Here is a 16,184-nt window from a genome sequence, read left to right on the forward strand (position 1 = left end):
ATGAGGAGAAAACACACACCCGCTATCTTTAATCAGCATTAAGGACAATGACATTTTTAGATTAGATTAGATTAGATTCAACTTTATTGTCATGGCACAGTACAAGTTCTTATACAACGAAATGCAGTTTAGCGTCTAACCAGATGTGCAAAAAAAGGAGTTAAAGTGCAGAGTATTGTGCGTATATAAAATGTAAATAAATAAGATATGTACAGTAGCAAATATATATGGAATAATACAGTATTGACAGGTATTGTATGATATAAAAACTGAGCAGTAAATAAAGGAAATAGTACAGTATTAACAGCTTTGTATGATATAAGAACTATGAGCAAGAAGTAATATATCTGAAGTAGTACAGTATTAACAGGTATTGTATGATATAATTACTTTAAGCAAGATAAATATATAAAAATATATAGATATGAATATACTATAGGCAGGATATTACAGTTGTAAAGAAAAGTGACAGTGTAGTGCAAGTGTTCAAATGTTCAGTGTTTGGAGGAGGGTGTGTGGCCGGGGGGGGGGCTGCTGCTATCACTTTAACCTTTCACTCATATTATGTATGGTTAATGAGCTTAGATACATGTGTAATTAATGAACCTAGAAATGCAGCGCCCCCTGCAGGAGGAACAATGTGGTCAAAGTAATGCCTTCAAACATTTGCAGAAAATAGGTTGTGTTTTCAGCTCTTTTCCTGCAGAGGGCAGTGCTGGACCTGGATAAGCATTGGTCTAGTTGAACTGATGCTGGATCATAAAGTCGTTTAAAAAATATTTAACCAAGCAGGTCTGCTACTCGTCTGATTTACACATATTTATATTTTATAATTAACTGCATAGAGTTTAAATATTTAGCTATTAACATTTAATGTCTGTCTATTTTAAAAAACTATCTGTGAATATTATGAAATGCCTCTTTGAGTATTTCACCCTTTGGCTCTTACAATTAAATATTTTGACAATTTTAACTTCTTACACGTCATCACTGGATACATGTACATTTGTGTATCGTGTGTCTTCATTTCACTAAATGATTAAAGGATTTTTAGCAGCAGATTTTATAATAGGAAATGATCAGTAGCCTATGGTGACATCAACCCATTTGCAGGAAGTAAAGTACAACTGTGGGAATGGATTATCACATGTGCCAGCGCTCATGAGGGTGAGCGGGCTTCACACAGAGAGGAAGCTGGGTTTTCCTCTTTTGTGCATCTGCAGTTGAAGAGAGGAAGTTTTGTGTGTGTGTGTGCGTGTCTGTGTGGTTGTGTGTGGGTGTCTGTTCACATGCTGCTTGTCCAGAGCTCAGCCGACGCTCCGAGGACGAGACCTCTGAGCTCTGATGGACCTCTACCAGGAGGCCGTGCTTTATCTAGAGACACAGGATGTACCAGGTGAGGGGCATTGTTATGTGAGGAAAAGGAGGATTTAAAAAAGTATTTGCTTTTGTCTTTTGGGGGAAAAACTCTGGATTCATTCCACATTAAACTGAAAGTAAGACAAGTTGCTGTTTCTTTAAGTGCAACAGAACTGTTATAGCTATTTCTATTTTTCTTTCTGAAAAGTTAAACCCATCCTCGTCACAGAATGTTTTGAATTTATTTGCAACGACAACTAATTTGCACCTACGTAAAAAGAGGAAGCAGACATGAGATGTTCTTGTTTGTTGCATTGCAGTGGAGACTGGTGCTGCAATGGAGACCGGTGTCCTGGAGGAGGATGTGCCCCTGGAGGAGCTGGTGTCTCCTCTCCTTTCACAAAGTATGGACTTCCCCGCCATCCCTGTGAGTCCACATTTCTCTCCACTTCAAAAAAAAAAATGCTCTGCGTGGCTCTGTCGACTGTCTGTAGTTCCTCTTATTCTCCAGGGGACAGTTCAGTCCTTCAGCAGCCTTGTCTTCATGATGCCCGTGGGAAAAGTGAGAGGCGGCCAAGGCCACTTTGTGTTTGGTTTCAGACGCATGTGAAGATGCATCCTAAAACATTTCATTACTGGAGAATAGCTTTACCAGGTCCCGCGTTCATGCGTTTGATTTACAAAAGAAATATTAAAAGAACTTCAACCTCTCGACTGTCAATTTAACTGTACTTCATTGACTGATTTCAAAAACCTTGTTCGAGACACAACAGTTTTTCAGAAAAAAGGGAGAACTGAGAAGAGGAACAAATTTAGCCCTTAAGTTTTGTTTACATTTCATTAAGCTTTGCTTCCTCTTTCGTTCCCACAGACTCAAACAGGAGCTTTCAGTTGTGCACGAAATACACTTTTCTCCAGTCCAAAAAACCTCTCTATAAGTCAGAATAAGTGGTGAAGTGTCTGGAGGGTTACAGCAAAAAAAATTGTTGTGATGTTTGACTCCGATTCAGAAGTCGTGCAGCCCGGAGGAAATGTTGGAGAGGAGGCTCGTGGTCCTGAAAGGCATCGTGGAGTGTGAGGAGGTGTATCTGAGCGAGCTGGAGGCCCTGCTGATGGTAACACAAACACACACACTCACACACAAACGCACACACAAACAGACACACCCACACAGGAAAATTATTCATCTATATCTACATTTACATATCTATATATCTATTTATGCCTGTATCTTATACTCCATTCTTGTCAATTACAGGTGCTGTTACCATTTATATAGTTTGTGTGTCCTCATCTTAGCTTAGCATAAAGAAGGTATACAAGGGGAAACAGTGTATTATATTATATATCTTTTACCCGATATATAATTAGTTTGACATGTCTTGATAAAATATATCTTTAGCATTTCATTCGTTTAAAAATGAGAGCAGAGAAATGTGTTCAGGTATGAGTTGGCCCCTGATAGGAGTAGAGATTCACTTTAATGGCAGGAAGTGCTTGGACAGCTTGTTCTTCTTTTTTGTGCGTTATTAATAGAAACGTAAACCCCCATTTCCTCATTCTCCTTCATGACTCCTTAAGTGAAACGTGAGGATCCAAATCTAAAAAACAATGAAATAGTTGAAGCTGGTTCTGGCAGTGCTGCGTTTGTCATCTGCTCATCAGTTTTGCAAAACGTGTTGTGGTGTTATTTGTCACCAACACCTATTTTCTCGTTTTGATTCAGCAGTGGAGTGAGTGCATGTGTCAAAGATAAAATACGGAAACAAGCACAAGCTGTAACTCTAAATGAATATGTCCATGCTCATCACAACCCCCCCGGCCTCTCTCTGTTTTCTCTTGGCACTTTCACTTTTTGCCTTTGCAGCTCAGTTGTTGTTTAACTTTTTTTTTTAAATGTGATTCTAGCCCATGAAGGCTCTGCGGGCCTCGGCTGGGACGTCCCAGCCGGTTCTGTCCAGTCAGCAGGTCCAGACGGTTTTCTACCAGGTGCCCGAGCTCAGAGACCTGCACCAGAGCTTCTACTCCGCTCTGAAGGGCCGGCTGAGCGAGACCAGCCACATGGGCTCCGAGCTCGCGGTGGGCGACCTGTTTCTGAAATTGGTGAGATCTTTCATTGGTTTACTTCAGATGAACAAAATCACTCACATGCTCAACACAAAGCAGTAACTACAAAAATCGATAAATACAATATTTCTCTCCCATTTCCCAAAGCCTGAGGTTTAGTCTGAGAGTGTCATGTGTATTCTGCCTGTTCCATCACTTTTATTAAAGGTATAAAATGTTTATAGTTTGTGAAATTCAAATCCAAGATTATTTGTGATTGTATGATTTGTTAATGTGTTCGTCATTCCATCAATTCAAACATTACAAAATATTTAAATCTTTCTTTTTTCTGCACCAATATTTACATATTTATATCTCTTACCTGACGTCATCTTTTTTGTTTGTAATGTATTTAAAATTGTGTGTCTTTTATTTTGCATTTTATTAGTTCCTGTAGAAACAAACCAACCAAAATTGATAAAGAGCCAAATTTATAACCAATTTATTAAGAGTCATGAAACTTGCTGAAGTTAAATGTGCAGCCGTTGTCACGTCATGTGATTCACCTGCTCATTCCTAATGGCTCCCATTGGTCACCTGGTTTCTGGCCCACGCCCTGATGTCAACTCATAAAACACCTGAACACAGACAGGGCTCTTGATAGATCTTCTTCTAAAGTCGAGTTCAGTGGAGCAGTTTGTGTCGAGAATCGTGGAAACATGGGATCTTTGTTGAGCAAATCTTCAAACAGAAGTTGTCCTTTACTCCTCAGGGTTTTTTCCCTGTTTAATTGAACTCATGCAGAAACTGAACCTGTGAGTATAAGGAGATAATCATGTTGGGAGATCGTGCCCAGGCCACTAGGGACAGTCCACTCATTGACATCTGATGAAACCTGAATGTTTCTGAGATTCAGTCTGAGCAAATACTTAATATTTAGAGGAAATTGAGAAATCACATGATGCATATAAATAGAAAAGTAGCATTTCAATGTAAAATTGTAGAGAAGGAAGCAAACTCATCAATTTGATCCATAGTTCCTGCTTTTCAAACCTCATTTTGTTAAGTTAAATATTATTCTGTTGATTCTGTCATGATGCTATAGAGTGTTTATCTTTTTGCGGGTCAGATTTAAAGATATTTACTCTTAAGAATCAGAATCCACCTCAAATATCTCAATGGTTCGTGGATCTTGAACTTTTTCCCCATCTCTCTGAAGAAGCCTTTGAAGTCATTGAATGCATTGAACAACTATAAAAATGTTAATATTCTCAAATGTGTAGGTTGCATATTAACTTAAAATGCTTTAGTGTTAACCAAATATTCATCAGATCCCTTCTGTGCTCTGTCGCTCACTCAGGTGAACCAGATCGGTCTGTACGGGGGCTTCATAGAAAACTATGAGGAGGCCGTGGCAATCGTGGGAAAGTGCACACAGTCGGACCCTCGCTTCCGAACTCTGGCCGAGGTAAAAACAACCAGACGGTAAAAGCGGAGTTAAAGAAAGGAATCATCACGTGTCAGGGGAATCCTCACCAGTTTGTGTGTGTTTCAGAGAATGATGTCCAACAACACTGCAGACAAAGCTCGCGCCAAGTACACATTTGAAGGTACACATTGTGTTTTGTTTTTTGATAGAACCTGACTTGTGTGCTGCTTCATGGTCTGATTGTTGTTTGTTCCTTTCCAGCTCTACTGTATAAACCTTTGGACAGAGTCACTAGGACCACACTTGTGCTGCATGTGAGAAAACACTGAATATTTAAATTCTTAATTATCTCCGATGCTTATCTTTCTTTTTGTATCAACAGCTGATGATAAAATAAGTGTAATTGAAGCAGGGAACCACTTCTTCCTCCCACTTGGCATTTTCTAAGTTCCCGACCTTTATGTGATCCGGCAGGACCTCCTGAAAACGACGCCAGCGGACCATACAGATCACGTGGCTCTACAGGAAGCTCTGAGGCTGTCCCGCGGCTTCCTGTCCGGCGTCAACGAGAGTTCACAGTCCAAACGAGAGGTCATGCTCAGTCATGGCTTGGTGAGGCCCGTCTCCAAGTGCACCTGACCTCCTACGTCCTCCCACACCTGACAAGATGAAACACAAAACATGTCGTAAATGTGTGTGTTTGTGTGTGTTTGTGTTTATCCCAGAGACGTCAGCTGATGCGTGATGGCTTCGTGGTGGACGTGAGCGAGGGCGAACGCAGCCTGCGTCACCTCTTCCTCTACACGGACCTCCTGCTGTGCACCAGGTTCAAACAGGCGACCAGAGGGTCAGTGCCACCCCAACAAAACACAAGGGCCTGTGGGACATGTAGTCTCCACATTTTAAACTGCAGCAGTAACACAAGTATGGTGATTCCTAACCAGAGGTACTTGTTGTTGCACCTTAAAACTGCATGTTGTGTTGGAGGTGCATGAAGACTGGTTAGTAAAAGCTTGTGAGCAGTAATGTGGAACAGCTAGTAACAGTAAATTAAAGTTTAAAATAGACCAGTGGACACTTAACGTCAGTTTTAAATAACAAAAGTTCCCAGACATCCAGTTTAAAATACTTATAAATAATAGATAAAAATAGATACAAATAGAGTTATGTGACTGAACAATATAATAATGATGTTGGAATGGTTGAGACTTGAAGTACATATAAGGACAGTACCTGGGGTTAGTGGTTCTGATGCTTATTTCCTCTTTAATTGTTTTGAGGCAATTGTTTTGTCTCCTTTTTGTTGTGTGTATATATGTGTAAATGTTGGTGCGTCATAATAATAAATGTGTTTTGATGTTTCAAAATAAGATAAAAGTACTCTCAGTAACTTATATTATTTTGCTATGAGATGCATATTTTAGTTTATGTGTGTGTGTGTTCCAGGAAGCAGGACCAGTACAGGTTCTGCTGGTATCTTCCTCTCGCTGGTCTCAAACTGGGCTGGTCCTCAGACCATGAACCGGACACGCGCCTGCAAGCCACAAGAACCAAGATGTTCCTCCTCCGGCAGCAGCTGCAGCAACAAGCAGTAGGTTTAATACCCAGATACAGACGTGTGTGTGACCTTTTAAACGTATGAAATGTAAACTTGTGTGTGTGTGTGTGTGTGTGTGTGAAGGGATCCAGAGGCCTGATGGTGGCGGCTCGCACCCGGAAGAAACTGGAGCAAACGGAGCTGATGCTGCTCACACAGTCGCCTCTTTTCAGACTGGAGCTGCACAGCCCCAGTGGAAAGGTACACACACAAACCTCCTGTCACTCCCTGGGTCACGAAGAGGAAACGCAGCTAAACCAAAAGAGCGTCATCTGGTTTCTTCTCTTTCTGCAGAGTCACACTCTCCTCCTCCCCTCCTTGTACGAGCTCGAAGAATGGAGAGAAGCCGTTCATAAGCTCACCACACAGAGTAAGTTCACAGCTACCGACTGATCTGGAGTCAGTTAATATATAAGTTCTGCAAAATGTCATTGTGCAAGTTGGTTAAGACTAAGTTTTTATGTTCATTTCTGTGTGTGTTTGAGTAAAATAACCCAAAGATGCATGGACACATTTTCACCAAACGTGGTAGTAATATTCCTCCGGAGAGTTTTTCTAGATGATGACTTTTGGAGCTAATAGGTCAAAGGTCAAGAGAGTGGTTAACGAATTGCTATGTAACAGAATCTGAAGCTTCTATTAATTCCTGATCATGAAAGGCTTTGTAGAGTCGCTGTATGAATGTGTGCATGAGTGGGTGAATGTGAATTGTGTTATTAAGCACTTTGCATTGCAGACTGGAAAATGTTTCTTTGACTACAATTAATTAATTTAGCTCGGAAAATGATTTCTGATCATAGACGTATGTGTGACATCATGATGGCGTCAGTCTGATGTGGGCGTTTCCTATGTGAGGAGATCTCATACGTGTGTGTTGAGCATTGTAGTCTTGAGAAATGTGATGATTGCACATACCACCGTTACTTCAGTTGTGAGTTGTATTAGTATATTTGTGGGAATCCTTGTGTAAAACAAATTGTCACTAGTGTCGAGTTTTTTTTGTGCACAGTTGTTCATTATTAAAAAAGAAATACGATCTTCAGCTTATTTAGATTAACCAATCATTTGTCATCATATGGTATTACTGATGATCCTAGCTATCCAGCTAGCTGTTTAGATAGGTAGGGCTGTCTATCATTGGTTTAACAGGTTTAAAGCTTGATTTGCAATGGTGGTGATAATGTTCAGCTAAACAAAACATCTGCATCATCCATCAAGGAGGTTGTGTTTTGCTAGTTTTCAGGATTATGCAAAAAACGATTCAACCAATCTCTTAGAATTTTGCGGAGGGGTGAGGTGCGATCCAGGGAAGAGCCAATTAAACGCTGGTGCAGATTAGGGGGCGGATCTAGGATTATTTTTTTGTTTTCACTGTCTTCAACATTGTGATTTTTCGTTGATTATACGTGAATCTTGCTGAACGAAATCGTGCAATTTGATGCAGATCCAAATACAAATCTGGATCTTATGACTTTAATGTGGTTTCATGTCATATTTGTTGTTCTAGTTTGCAGTTTGTTGCATTTAAAACCATCTGCCCTACATTGCATTGATAACAAGCCTCTCAACAGTAGCTAGTGTGATGTGAAGCCATTTTTCTTTCTATTATAACTGATTAATTTTTACCCATGTTGTCTGTCAGACATAGAAACGGTCCCTCCAGACCTGCTCACTCTCACCTGCACATGTGTGAAACTGAGGATGACCCAGCAGCCGCCGCTACAATCCTCCAACCCCGGTACGACCACATCCTGTGTCTGAAATCAAATACACCGATGGGTTTGACTTTCGATCTCTTTCTACCACTTTCTCTTCTTTCACTTGAGCTCAGGACGATAAAGTCCTCTGGGTATATTTGTCTCTTTGTCTCACCAGTAGAGAACGAGGCCTCGTTGTGTGGGACTCTGAGCGTCGCGGTTCACTCTGCCTGTGGTCTGCAGCAGCCGGCCTGTATGTACACAAACATTTTGATTAATTTAAAAATATTCAGAATACTTTGATAATGCGGTGGTTGATTTTTTTGTATCTTTTTTCCTGCTCCTTTTCAGGTGTGTATGTGTGTTTGGAAGTGGACGGCTATGAGTTTTATGATAAACAGGCCCAGACGCACTCTTCAGTCCACAGCATCAACCCACAGTGGGACCAGGTCAGACTCTGGCACCTTTTAAAACAAATGAATCATTGAATTAAACAACGGCAAACACTGTCTTGTGGTCGGATCCAGTTAGACACAGTTGGTGGATGATTCAGTCCGTGTGGCTGAACGACATCTTTGTGTCTAGACAGCATCTGACATGATGTCAGGCCTCAGTTGAACTCCCGGGGGGATTAAAGCCTCTGCAGAGAGGCCGAGCTTTAAACATGATCAGCGGCAGTTAAGTCGGGCTCTAAATCCAAGTGGAAGCCACGGGTGGAAGACTTGCGGTGTTAATGATGTCTCCTTCATATCCAACAGGAGCTGTCCCTCCAGGTGGACGGGGCTCAGAACCTCAGGGTGGTCTGTGTGAGTCAGTCTGACGGACACGAGGACGCTGTCCTGGGAAAAACTGCTCTCAGGGTACGAAGCTGCTCAGGAGCTTCAGCTTAGTGTCTTCCAGTGTCAAAGAAAAGAAAATAATGAAATGGACAAGTGTCAAATACTGTTTATCAATTTATATCATCAATGGACCAATTAACTGTATATCAAGATGGACGACATGACAGTTCCCTAAAGAGCTGTGTCTCAATTATCAAAAAGGATTTGACTGAAAAGTTTCCTTTTCCCTGCAGAAGCATCATGATTTACTGTCTGTAGAAAGTGTCTGTTAAAAAGCAGAACTGTGGGAAAAAAATGAACCAAGACCACAGTTCACTTCCACAGTATTTGTTTCTATCCACGATATAAATCTAAACAGTTGCCTTCACACTGATTTATACGTATTTTGTGTTTTTTCCAGCTGGAGTCTAAATCCCTGAGTAAGCGATGGAGGAGACAGACGCTGCAGCTCGGCCCAGTGGAGGTGACCTTGTCCCTGAGGTACAGTCCCCACCCGCTGGAGCCGCCCAGCTCCACGGCCCCACAGCTCCCCATCTTCTGCGTCCCCATTGAAACCGTGGCTCAGTAAGTTCCTGCCAGCCCGTCTGCAGCACTTGACATTTAAAGCTGCAGCTCAGATTAAAGTTTTATTCGCCTTCGGAGCCTTTTTTACGAAGCTAGCTTCGGGGAAGTGAGGCGATTTATTTTGTGGCGCCGTGAGAGAAGCGGGAGTGCGTCGAGAACGGAGTCTGAAATGAAATGAATCAAAACTGATGCGTTAAACATCTGAGGAGTGTTTTTTTTTAATTCTTGATACTTGTAATCCTCTGCCAGACAGGAGGGGGCGCTGGTTCCCCTTGTGGTGCGGTGCTGTGTGGAGGAGGTGGAGCGGAGGGGCCTGGCCGAGGTGGGAATCTACAGGATTTCAGGGAGCGCCAGTGAAATCAACACGCTCAGGGCTGCGTTTGACAGCAGTAAGAAAACACACAGTAAAACATCAGTGTCGGGGTATTTGAGACTCGTCCACTGCTTGAAACAACAGGAGCTTGTCACATAAACGCTCGAAATCAGGGGCCAAAAAGTCAGGAACTTCTTTAAGGCTTCGTCCAAATTGAAATATACAGACAATCTGTCCTCTTGACAGTTTTCCCGTGGTATCACATTATCAAACTGAAGCAAATGGTCATAAAGAGGCTTTGGGAAATACTTCATTGGCGCTAAGTGGCCATTTTACGTCAAATTCAAGCCGAGGCACAACCACTTGACTGCCATGAAAACCGGTAGAAGCATTCACGCCCACTGGAGGATGAAATCAGAACTGGCAAAGTTTTGATTTGGTTATAAGACGGAACATCTGCAAAAATAACGGCGTTCCCATTTCACGTTGAGTGATATTTAGCATCTGTTGGCATAGAAGTACCTAAATCTGCTGAAGCATGTTGGCACTGACCTTGTTAGAGCCAGAAAGTGATGCCAACGTGTCTTGATCTCCCCCTGCTGGCTGGCTGGAGTAGAAGTCATAACCCCAGACCTCCTCCATGTTAACAAATGGGACATGGACCAATATAAAATGCAAAGTACATGTGGATTTAACTTTTCTAGAAGATGGCCTCTGTCATATTAGGCAGTTCTCACACTGATGTTGGTTCAGGTGTTGTTCTAGACCAGATGAAGATGCAGCTCTCACTAATCCTCGTCTTCCTCGATCAGATCTGCGTGAGGCTGTGACCAGGCTGAGGAGCCTCGAGGTGAACGTCGTCTCCGGGGTTCTCAAGCTCTACCTGAGAGAGCTGCCGGAGTCGCTCATCCCCTCGGAGCTGTTCCACAGTCTGGCCAGGACGCTGGGTGAGAAGTCACATCAGTGTCTTCTCAATAAGGATATTTTCACAGCTTGTTTCACAACCTATGATTTAAAGCAACAGGCTGAAGGATAAAGGGCTCAATGCTGCTCAATGAGTCCTAAAGGCCCCTCAGCTCACCTGCATGTGAACTCTTCCCCCTCCAGACATCCAGGACATGAACACGCGACTCGTCTCCATGCTGTCCCTCCTCCAGTCCTGTCCCGACACCAAACGCTGCACCTTCCTCTACCTCATGCACCACCTGCAACGGTCCGAGTCCGACAGCAACACGGGATCTCCCCTCTGGGTTTAAACTTGAAATGATTTATAAACGTTTTCTCCTTCATGTTTTTCTCCAGAGTGTCTGAGAGGCAACACGTCAACAAGATGACTCTGCTGAACCTGGCCACAGTGTTCGGTCCCAGCCTGCTACGCCCCCCTGTGGCCGTGAATATCTCCCAAGAGGTGGTGGTGCAGGTGGGGGTGAAGCAAGCAGACAATCAAAATCCGATCTTTTATAACATGTATTGTTTATTTTGAAGTATCTTCCCCAACAAAGCTGATTATAAAACTATGACAGGGAAATACTGAAATACTAAATCATTGCTTAGTCCAAATTAAATGTATTAAACCTTTTATGAACATATATATAAAAACTAATGGATAGATAGATAATAGATAGATTAATCAAGCATTGGTTTAAAGATTTGAATTGTACTTTAATAAACAACTCCTGTGTGTGTGTGTCTGTGTGTGTGTTTGGGTCTATGTGTGTGTGTGTGTTTCAGGTCCAGGTGGTATACTGCTACCTGCAGTGCAATAACCTCCCTGAAGCCCAGATCTCGATGCCACATGACCCTGAAGAGGATGAGGAGACCACCCACACGTGAGACCACCCTCCATGTCCCGGCCGACAGGAAAATCCAAATTGTGTGTGTTAAAATAAAATTCTGTGCAAGAACTGTAAGACAATAAATATATTTTTTGACGAAAATGTGGTATGTTTCGTTACCTTTTGACATTTACTGTTATTTAAATGAATTTAGTACAAATATATCAAAACAGTTGACATGTGAAATCATTTTTTTTTTTTTAATGCTGGAATAAATCTAAAATTCTCTGTTTCTTTTTAACCAAATTTTAAATTCTTAAAATCAAATGACAATCAGTCCCTGTGGTAGTTGCCTCAAACTTTTAATCATATGTTAAACAGCCCAGTTGTCTTGGGGGGGGGGGGGGGGGGGGGGGCAATACATTAAAAAACGTCTTTTAGTTTTTGGGCTATTAATCCTATTGGCTGAAAAGGTAAGAAGCCTTTATGACCTGGAAACAGACTTTGAGAAAATAGTTTCCACTCTGTACATTTACTATGTTATTATCTACAATAAAGGTTAATCTGAAGTGAGTAGAACCACTTGATCAGCAGCCTGTCACTGACCGTAACGTATTGTTTTTAATATCTGCACCCAGGCCTCCTCAGACAGCAGATGGACTCTGGCAGCTCGGAGTAACGTGACGCTGAAATGTGGTTGAGGAAAAATCAGGGGCGCAGATGTTGTATAAAAGGTCAGAGGTCGCCTCCCTGAGCCTGAAATCCAATCAGTTACGGTTCAAATCCAACTAGACGGAGTTCAACACGAAGTGTACGCCCCATAAAATCCCTGCACACACACAGTGAGTTGAAAACCAACACACACGGCCCGTGGTCGACCCATCCACACCACACATGGGAGCCTTATTTCAACCTCGCCACCTGGGCAGGCCGGGCTAGTGTTACCCCCCCAACCTTTTTACCCCAAAACCCCCCTCAGTCGTTTGATCGCTAATCCTGGACCCCCAGTCCAGCCCTGCCCTCCCATTGCTAACCCACTGTATGTGGATGCCATAACAACATCCAGAACAGGTCTCAAACTGGAAGGAGGAGGTGGGATCAGCCTGTTGCCCCGCGGCGTCGTAAATCACCTGTCCCCTCCGACACGATGGCTGCCAAAATACGGTTCCGCTCGACGACTACAAAGACAGAATGAGGTTCCCATTGCAGACTACAAAGCCGAGGAAGGCCGGAGCCGTTTGTGACTGAGGACTGGAACAGACGACTGGTCGACACCTGGGACTGGTGGGAAAGTTTTTATGGGAGAAGTCGGATTCTGGTCCGGTGACCGCACGAGTTCCACAGGCAGATTTACATTTCCCATCACCTCATCAAAGATATTCGAGAGGAACTTCACAAATACTTACCTTCTTACTGGTAGGCATTTGCATGAGGCCATTTTTACGTAACATTACCTTTTTTGTCTTGTCTGGGAGTTTTTGAATTACATCTCCTTAGTTTTAAGAAAAACTTTTCCCTCAGTTTCACTAATAATGAAACATGAAACATCTTAGACAAACCATCAAGGGCCTTTGACAAATGCATTTCCCTCAAGTTATAATTTTCCAGTTATGTTTCTACATAGAATAGATTTTTCCAAAGATTGATCTCATGGATTATGCAAATATTTGCCATCAGTTTTATTGAAGATTGTTAACACATGTGTTTTTAAATTTTAGACAACTGTATGCAAACAGACATCAATCCATATTATTCCACAAGTGGAGCTGAATTTAATCAGTTTTTTATTATCTTGGATTCTTAACTTAAGTGTATTTTCTGCTCTATATTTATATTTTATATCTGCATTTTATTCATGTTTTTATATCTAATCTGTGCTGACTCATCAGTAGTTTAGTCCTGCTGGGGACCATCAAAATAAAAGTCTGGTCAAATTGTGACTCATCTCATGGTTTATTAATTTTTTGGATCCTTTTAACAGACTGTATGATTATGCAAACAGCAATATACAATGTGTTTTTAATATAATAGACTATTGAAGAAAGGTCAGTGTTAAATAGTACAATGAACTGATTAATTAGGAATCCTCCCCACGCAAAACGCACTGTTAAACTAGAGTGTCGCACTAACAGTCACCTTCAATCCAGCTGCATGAATGATTCCATGGGAATTAGAGAAACGTCGCACAATATTAAGAGAGTGATAGGATCCTGGATTTGTCCCTTTGTACAGATCATACAAATGTACAGGTTCTTTTTTGACCCATGTCCCATCCATCCAAAGAGTTTCGTGGAAATCCATTGATTTGATTTTGCGAAATCCTGTAGACAAACAATCGCACAGACAGGAAAACAACCTGTTTGGACTTTGAGCAAACAAAGGGCAGAAACGTGGGTAGAAAAGAGAAGCGTTGTGAAGAGGTGAAATGTGATGTGAAGGCCGCGTGGTGCTGTACACACTAGTGAAGCACAGTAATTCACAGAGGAAATCTAAAACAAGCCGAAGCTCCCTGCGTGCACATGTATGTAGAACAGAATGTAAGTGTTGTAGCTGTGTGTGTCTGTGTGTGTGTGTGTGTGTGTGTGTGTGTGTCGTGACGTTTCTGTCCGGAGCCGTGCCATGCTTCATTAGCTCTAATCTCGCTGGGAGTCAGGTTGCTGTGTCGACGGCGTGTCTGTATGGAAGGCATGCAGGCTGCAGATCACAGGGATTGACCCTCCGCCTCTCAGGTTAACAGAAGCCCTGTGTGTGTGTGTGTGTGTGTGTGTGAGTGTGTGTGTGTGAGTGTGTTTATGTGTGTATGTGTGTGAGATCTGAAAACCGTGTCGTGGTGAAACTTGCTGAACTTGGACTTCACGTTCTTGTACTGTGAGAGGAAGAGATGTACAAATCTAAGAGTGTGTGTGTGTGTGTTTGTGTGCGTGTGCATGAAAAGGAAATGAGAGGATACCGATAAGAGAGAGTGTGTGGGTGGGTGGGTGTGTGTGTGTCTTTTTGCAGGAGGTCTAGTTGAACTTTGGCTCTGGCTGCAGTGCAGGAGGAGTCACCTCTCGTTAAAAGTACCCTCAGCAGGTTGTAAACATAATACCACACATACACACACACACACACACACACACACACATAGTAGGCCCGGTCTGGTCCGCAGCGCCTCGGTAGAAAGTGTGTGTGTGTGTGTGTTGTGAATGTGAACAAAGCCGCAGACATGGTGCTGCCTCTACACAGCAGAGAGCTGCGGGCTTAAGTTGTCTGTTAGTGTCTGTGTAAGTGTGTGTGTTTGGGGAGTTTTAGGATCAAACCCGCATGTCGACAGGGGCTGCGGCGAGGAGACGGCCACTGACAGGTGTTTCCTGCCGCTACACAGCAGGTGCACGCACACACACACACACACACGCACACACACACACACACACATTCCTATATTACTAACACTTGGCCTAAGTAGTAGTACACAATCAGAAACTAATTTCTTCTTAGGTTTGTCATTACGAGCAATTTGCCTCTCACACACTCTGTCATTTGATCCAATATACAGATCATTGTTATAGCAGCTTTAAATACTAATGGAAAATTTAAATTAGTTCCATCCTGCTCATTGATTTTACTACATTATTTTCAGGTGCTGATCACGTCTCAATGCTCTGGTTTTACAAGCTGCTCCTCAGTTCTGAGCCGTGTTCCTGCGTCGTGAGGAATTTCCCAACGTGTTACGCAGCTTCACACTGTTCATATAAACATTGATCCTCTCCATATGTCCACACTGACTAACTGCAGCTGAATTGAATTGAGCCCAGAGGCCAGGTTTGACCCAGAGACAGTTTTTTATATATTCGTCCAATAGATGAATGTCTCATTTACTCTAATTAAATTGTGTTTAAATTAGTACAATTACTGTGCATAATTTATAGTTGTATGTGTAACAGAAATCAACCTTTAACCTTTAACCTAATTGTTTTACAAAATGATTTGTTATATATATATATTTTCTTTTGTATATATTTATTTAATTACAAGCATATAATTACTACTTCCCAACAACAGCTTTAACCATATTTGTTCTTGTCCAACCAGATTAAATATTATATCAGAAAAACTGTCCTGTTCCATTCTTACAACTTTATTAAAGTGAAAACGGTAAAAAACTAAAAACTAAAAAAGGATTGTAAAGATGTTCTGAGGCCCCAAGAAGCTGCTGGTTCTGGGTCCTTTTGACTTTGAAACGCACACACACACACACACACACACACACACACACACACACACACACACACACACACACCTTGCTTCCATTCTGTATAATATTTGGGGAAATGGACACTATCTAGGATCTGGAGCTCGCGGCAGCTGACGCTTGAGACCAAACGGGCCTCAGCTGTATGTTCTAACCCTGAATCCTCAGAGACCCAGTCACAGCCTCGATATGGATCTGAAAAGCATCGGCCTGACCTGTCGTCATGGCTTCTGTTTCCATTTGGGAGCGATGGCGTCATGGCCCCCGGGGACCTGCTGGAGCTGGAGGTGTAAAGGAGACAGATGGAGGAGCTGCGATTTGTGGAGCGGACACG

General features: G+C 42.4%; 1 protein-coding gene and 1 long non-coding RNA gene across 4 annotated transcripts; both read left to right on the forward strand.

Annotated features, from left to right (window-relative positions):
* Window positions 1-1,171: 1,171 nt before the first annotated feature.
* Window positions 1,172-13,556, forward strand: si:dkey-33c9.6 (active breakpoint cluster region-related protein). Of its 3 annotated transcripts, XM_062383660.1 has the most exons (23): window positions 1,172-1,396; window positions 1,680-1,786; window positions 2,370-2,474; window positions 3,268-3,462; window positions 4,766-4,873; window positions 4,961-5,015; window positions 5,096-5,148; window positions 5,309-5,446; window positions 5,560-5,681; window positions 6,281-6,425; window positions 6,516-6,632; window positions 6,726-6,801; window positions 8,074-8,169; window positions 8,307-8,381; window positions 8,480-8,577; window positions 8,887-8,988; window positions 9,368-9,531; window positions 9,781-9,920; window positions 10,657-10,791; window positions 10,952-11,057; window positions 11,147-11,264; window positions 11,576-11,717; window positions 12,258-13,556. In XM_062383660.1, the coding sequence occupies exons 1-22, from the start codon at window positions 1,345-1,347 to the stop codon at window positions 11,675-11,677; spliced, it is 2,409 nt and encodes an 802-aa protein (XP_062239644.1). In that variant the 5' UTR covers window positions 1,172-1,344; the 3' UTR covers window positions 11,678-11,717; window positions 12,258-13,556. The 3 variants fall into 3 exon arrangements, with proteins under 3 accessions (XP_062239644.1, XP_062239646.1, XP_062239643.1); XM_062383662.1 differs by lacking the exon at window positions 12,258-13,556 and having other exon boundaries at window positions 8,310-8,381; window positions 11,576-12,026; XM_062383659.1 differs by lacking the exon at window positions 12,258-13,556 and having other exon boundaries at window positions 1,173-1,396; window positions 11,576-12,026.
* Window positions 13,557-13,999: 443 nt separating this feature from the next.
* On the forward strand, window positions 14,000-15,883 carry LOC133949704 (uncharacterized). The gene is made up of 2 exons (XR_009920173.1): window positions 14,000-14,986; window positions 15,239-15,883. It is a non-coding gene; the product is annotated as an uncharacterized LOC133949704 (long non-coding RNA).
* The last annotated feature ends 301 nt before the right edge of the window (window positions 15,884-16,184 follow it).

Source organism: Platichthys flesus, chromosome 24 (assembly GCF_949316205.1).
Source record: "Platichthys flesus chromosome 24, fPlaFle2.1, whole genome shotgun sequence".
In the NCBI taxonomy this organism is placed as follows: Eukaryota; Metazoa; Chordata; class Actinopteri; order Pleuronectiformes; family Pleuronectidae; genus Platichthys; species Platichthys flesus.

Coding starts and splice junctions, on each gene's coding strand:
- si:dkey-33c9.6 (XM_062383660.1), top strand. CDS start 1,345: ATGGACCTCTACCAGGAGGCCGTGCTTTATCTAGAGACACAGGATGTA. Junction 4,874..4,960: donor GCTTCCGAACTCTGGCCGAG/GTAAAAACAACC, acceptor TGTGTGTTTCAG/AGAATGATGTCCAACAACAC. Junction 6,426..6,515: donor AGCAGCTGCAGCAACAAGCA/GTAGGTTTAATA, acceptor GTGTGTGTGAAG/GGATCCAGAGGCCTGATGGT.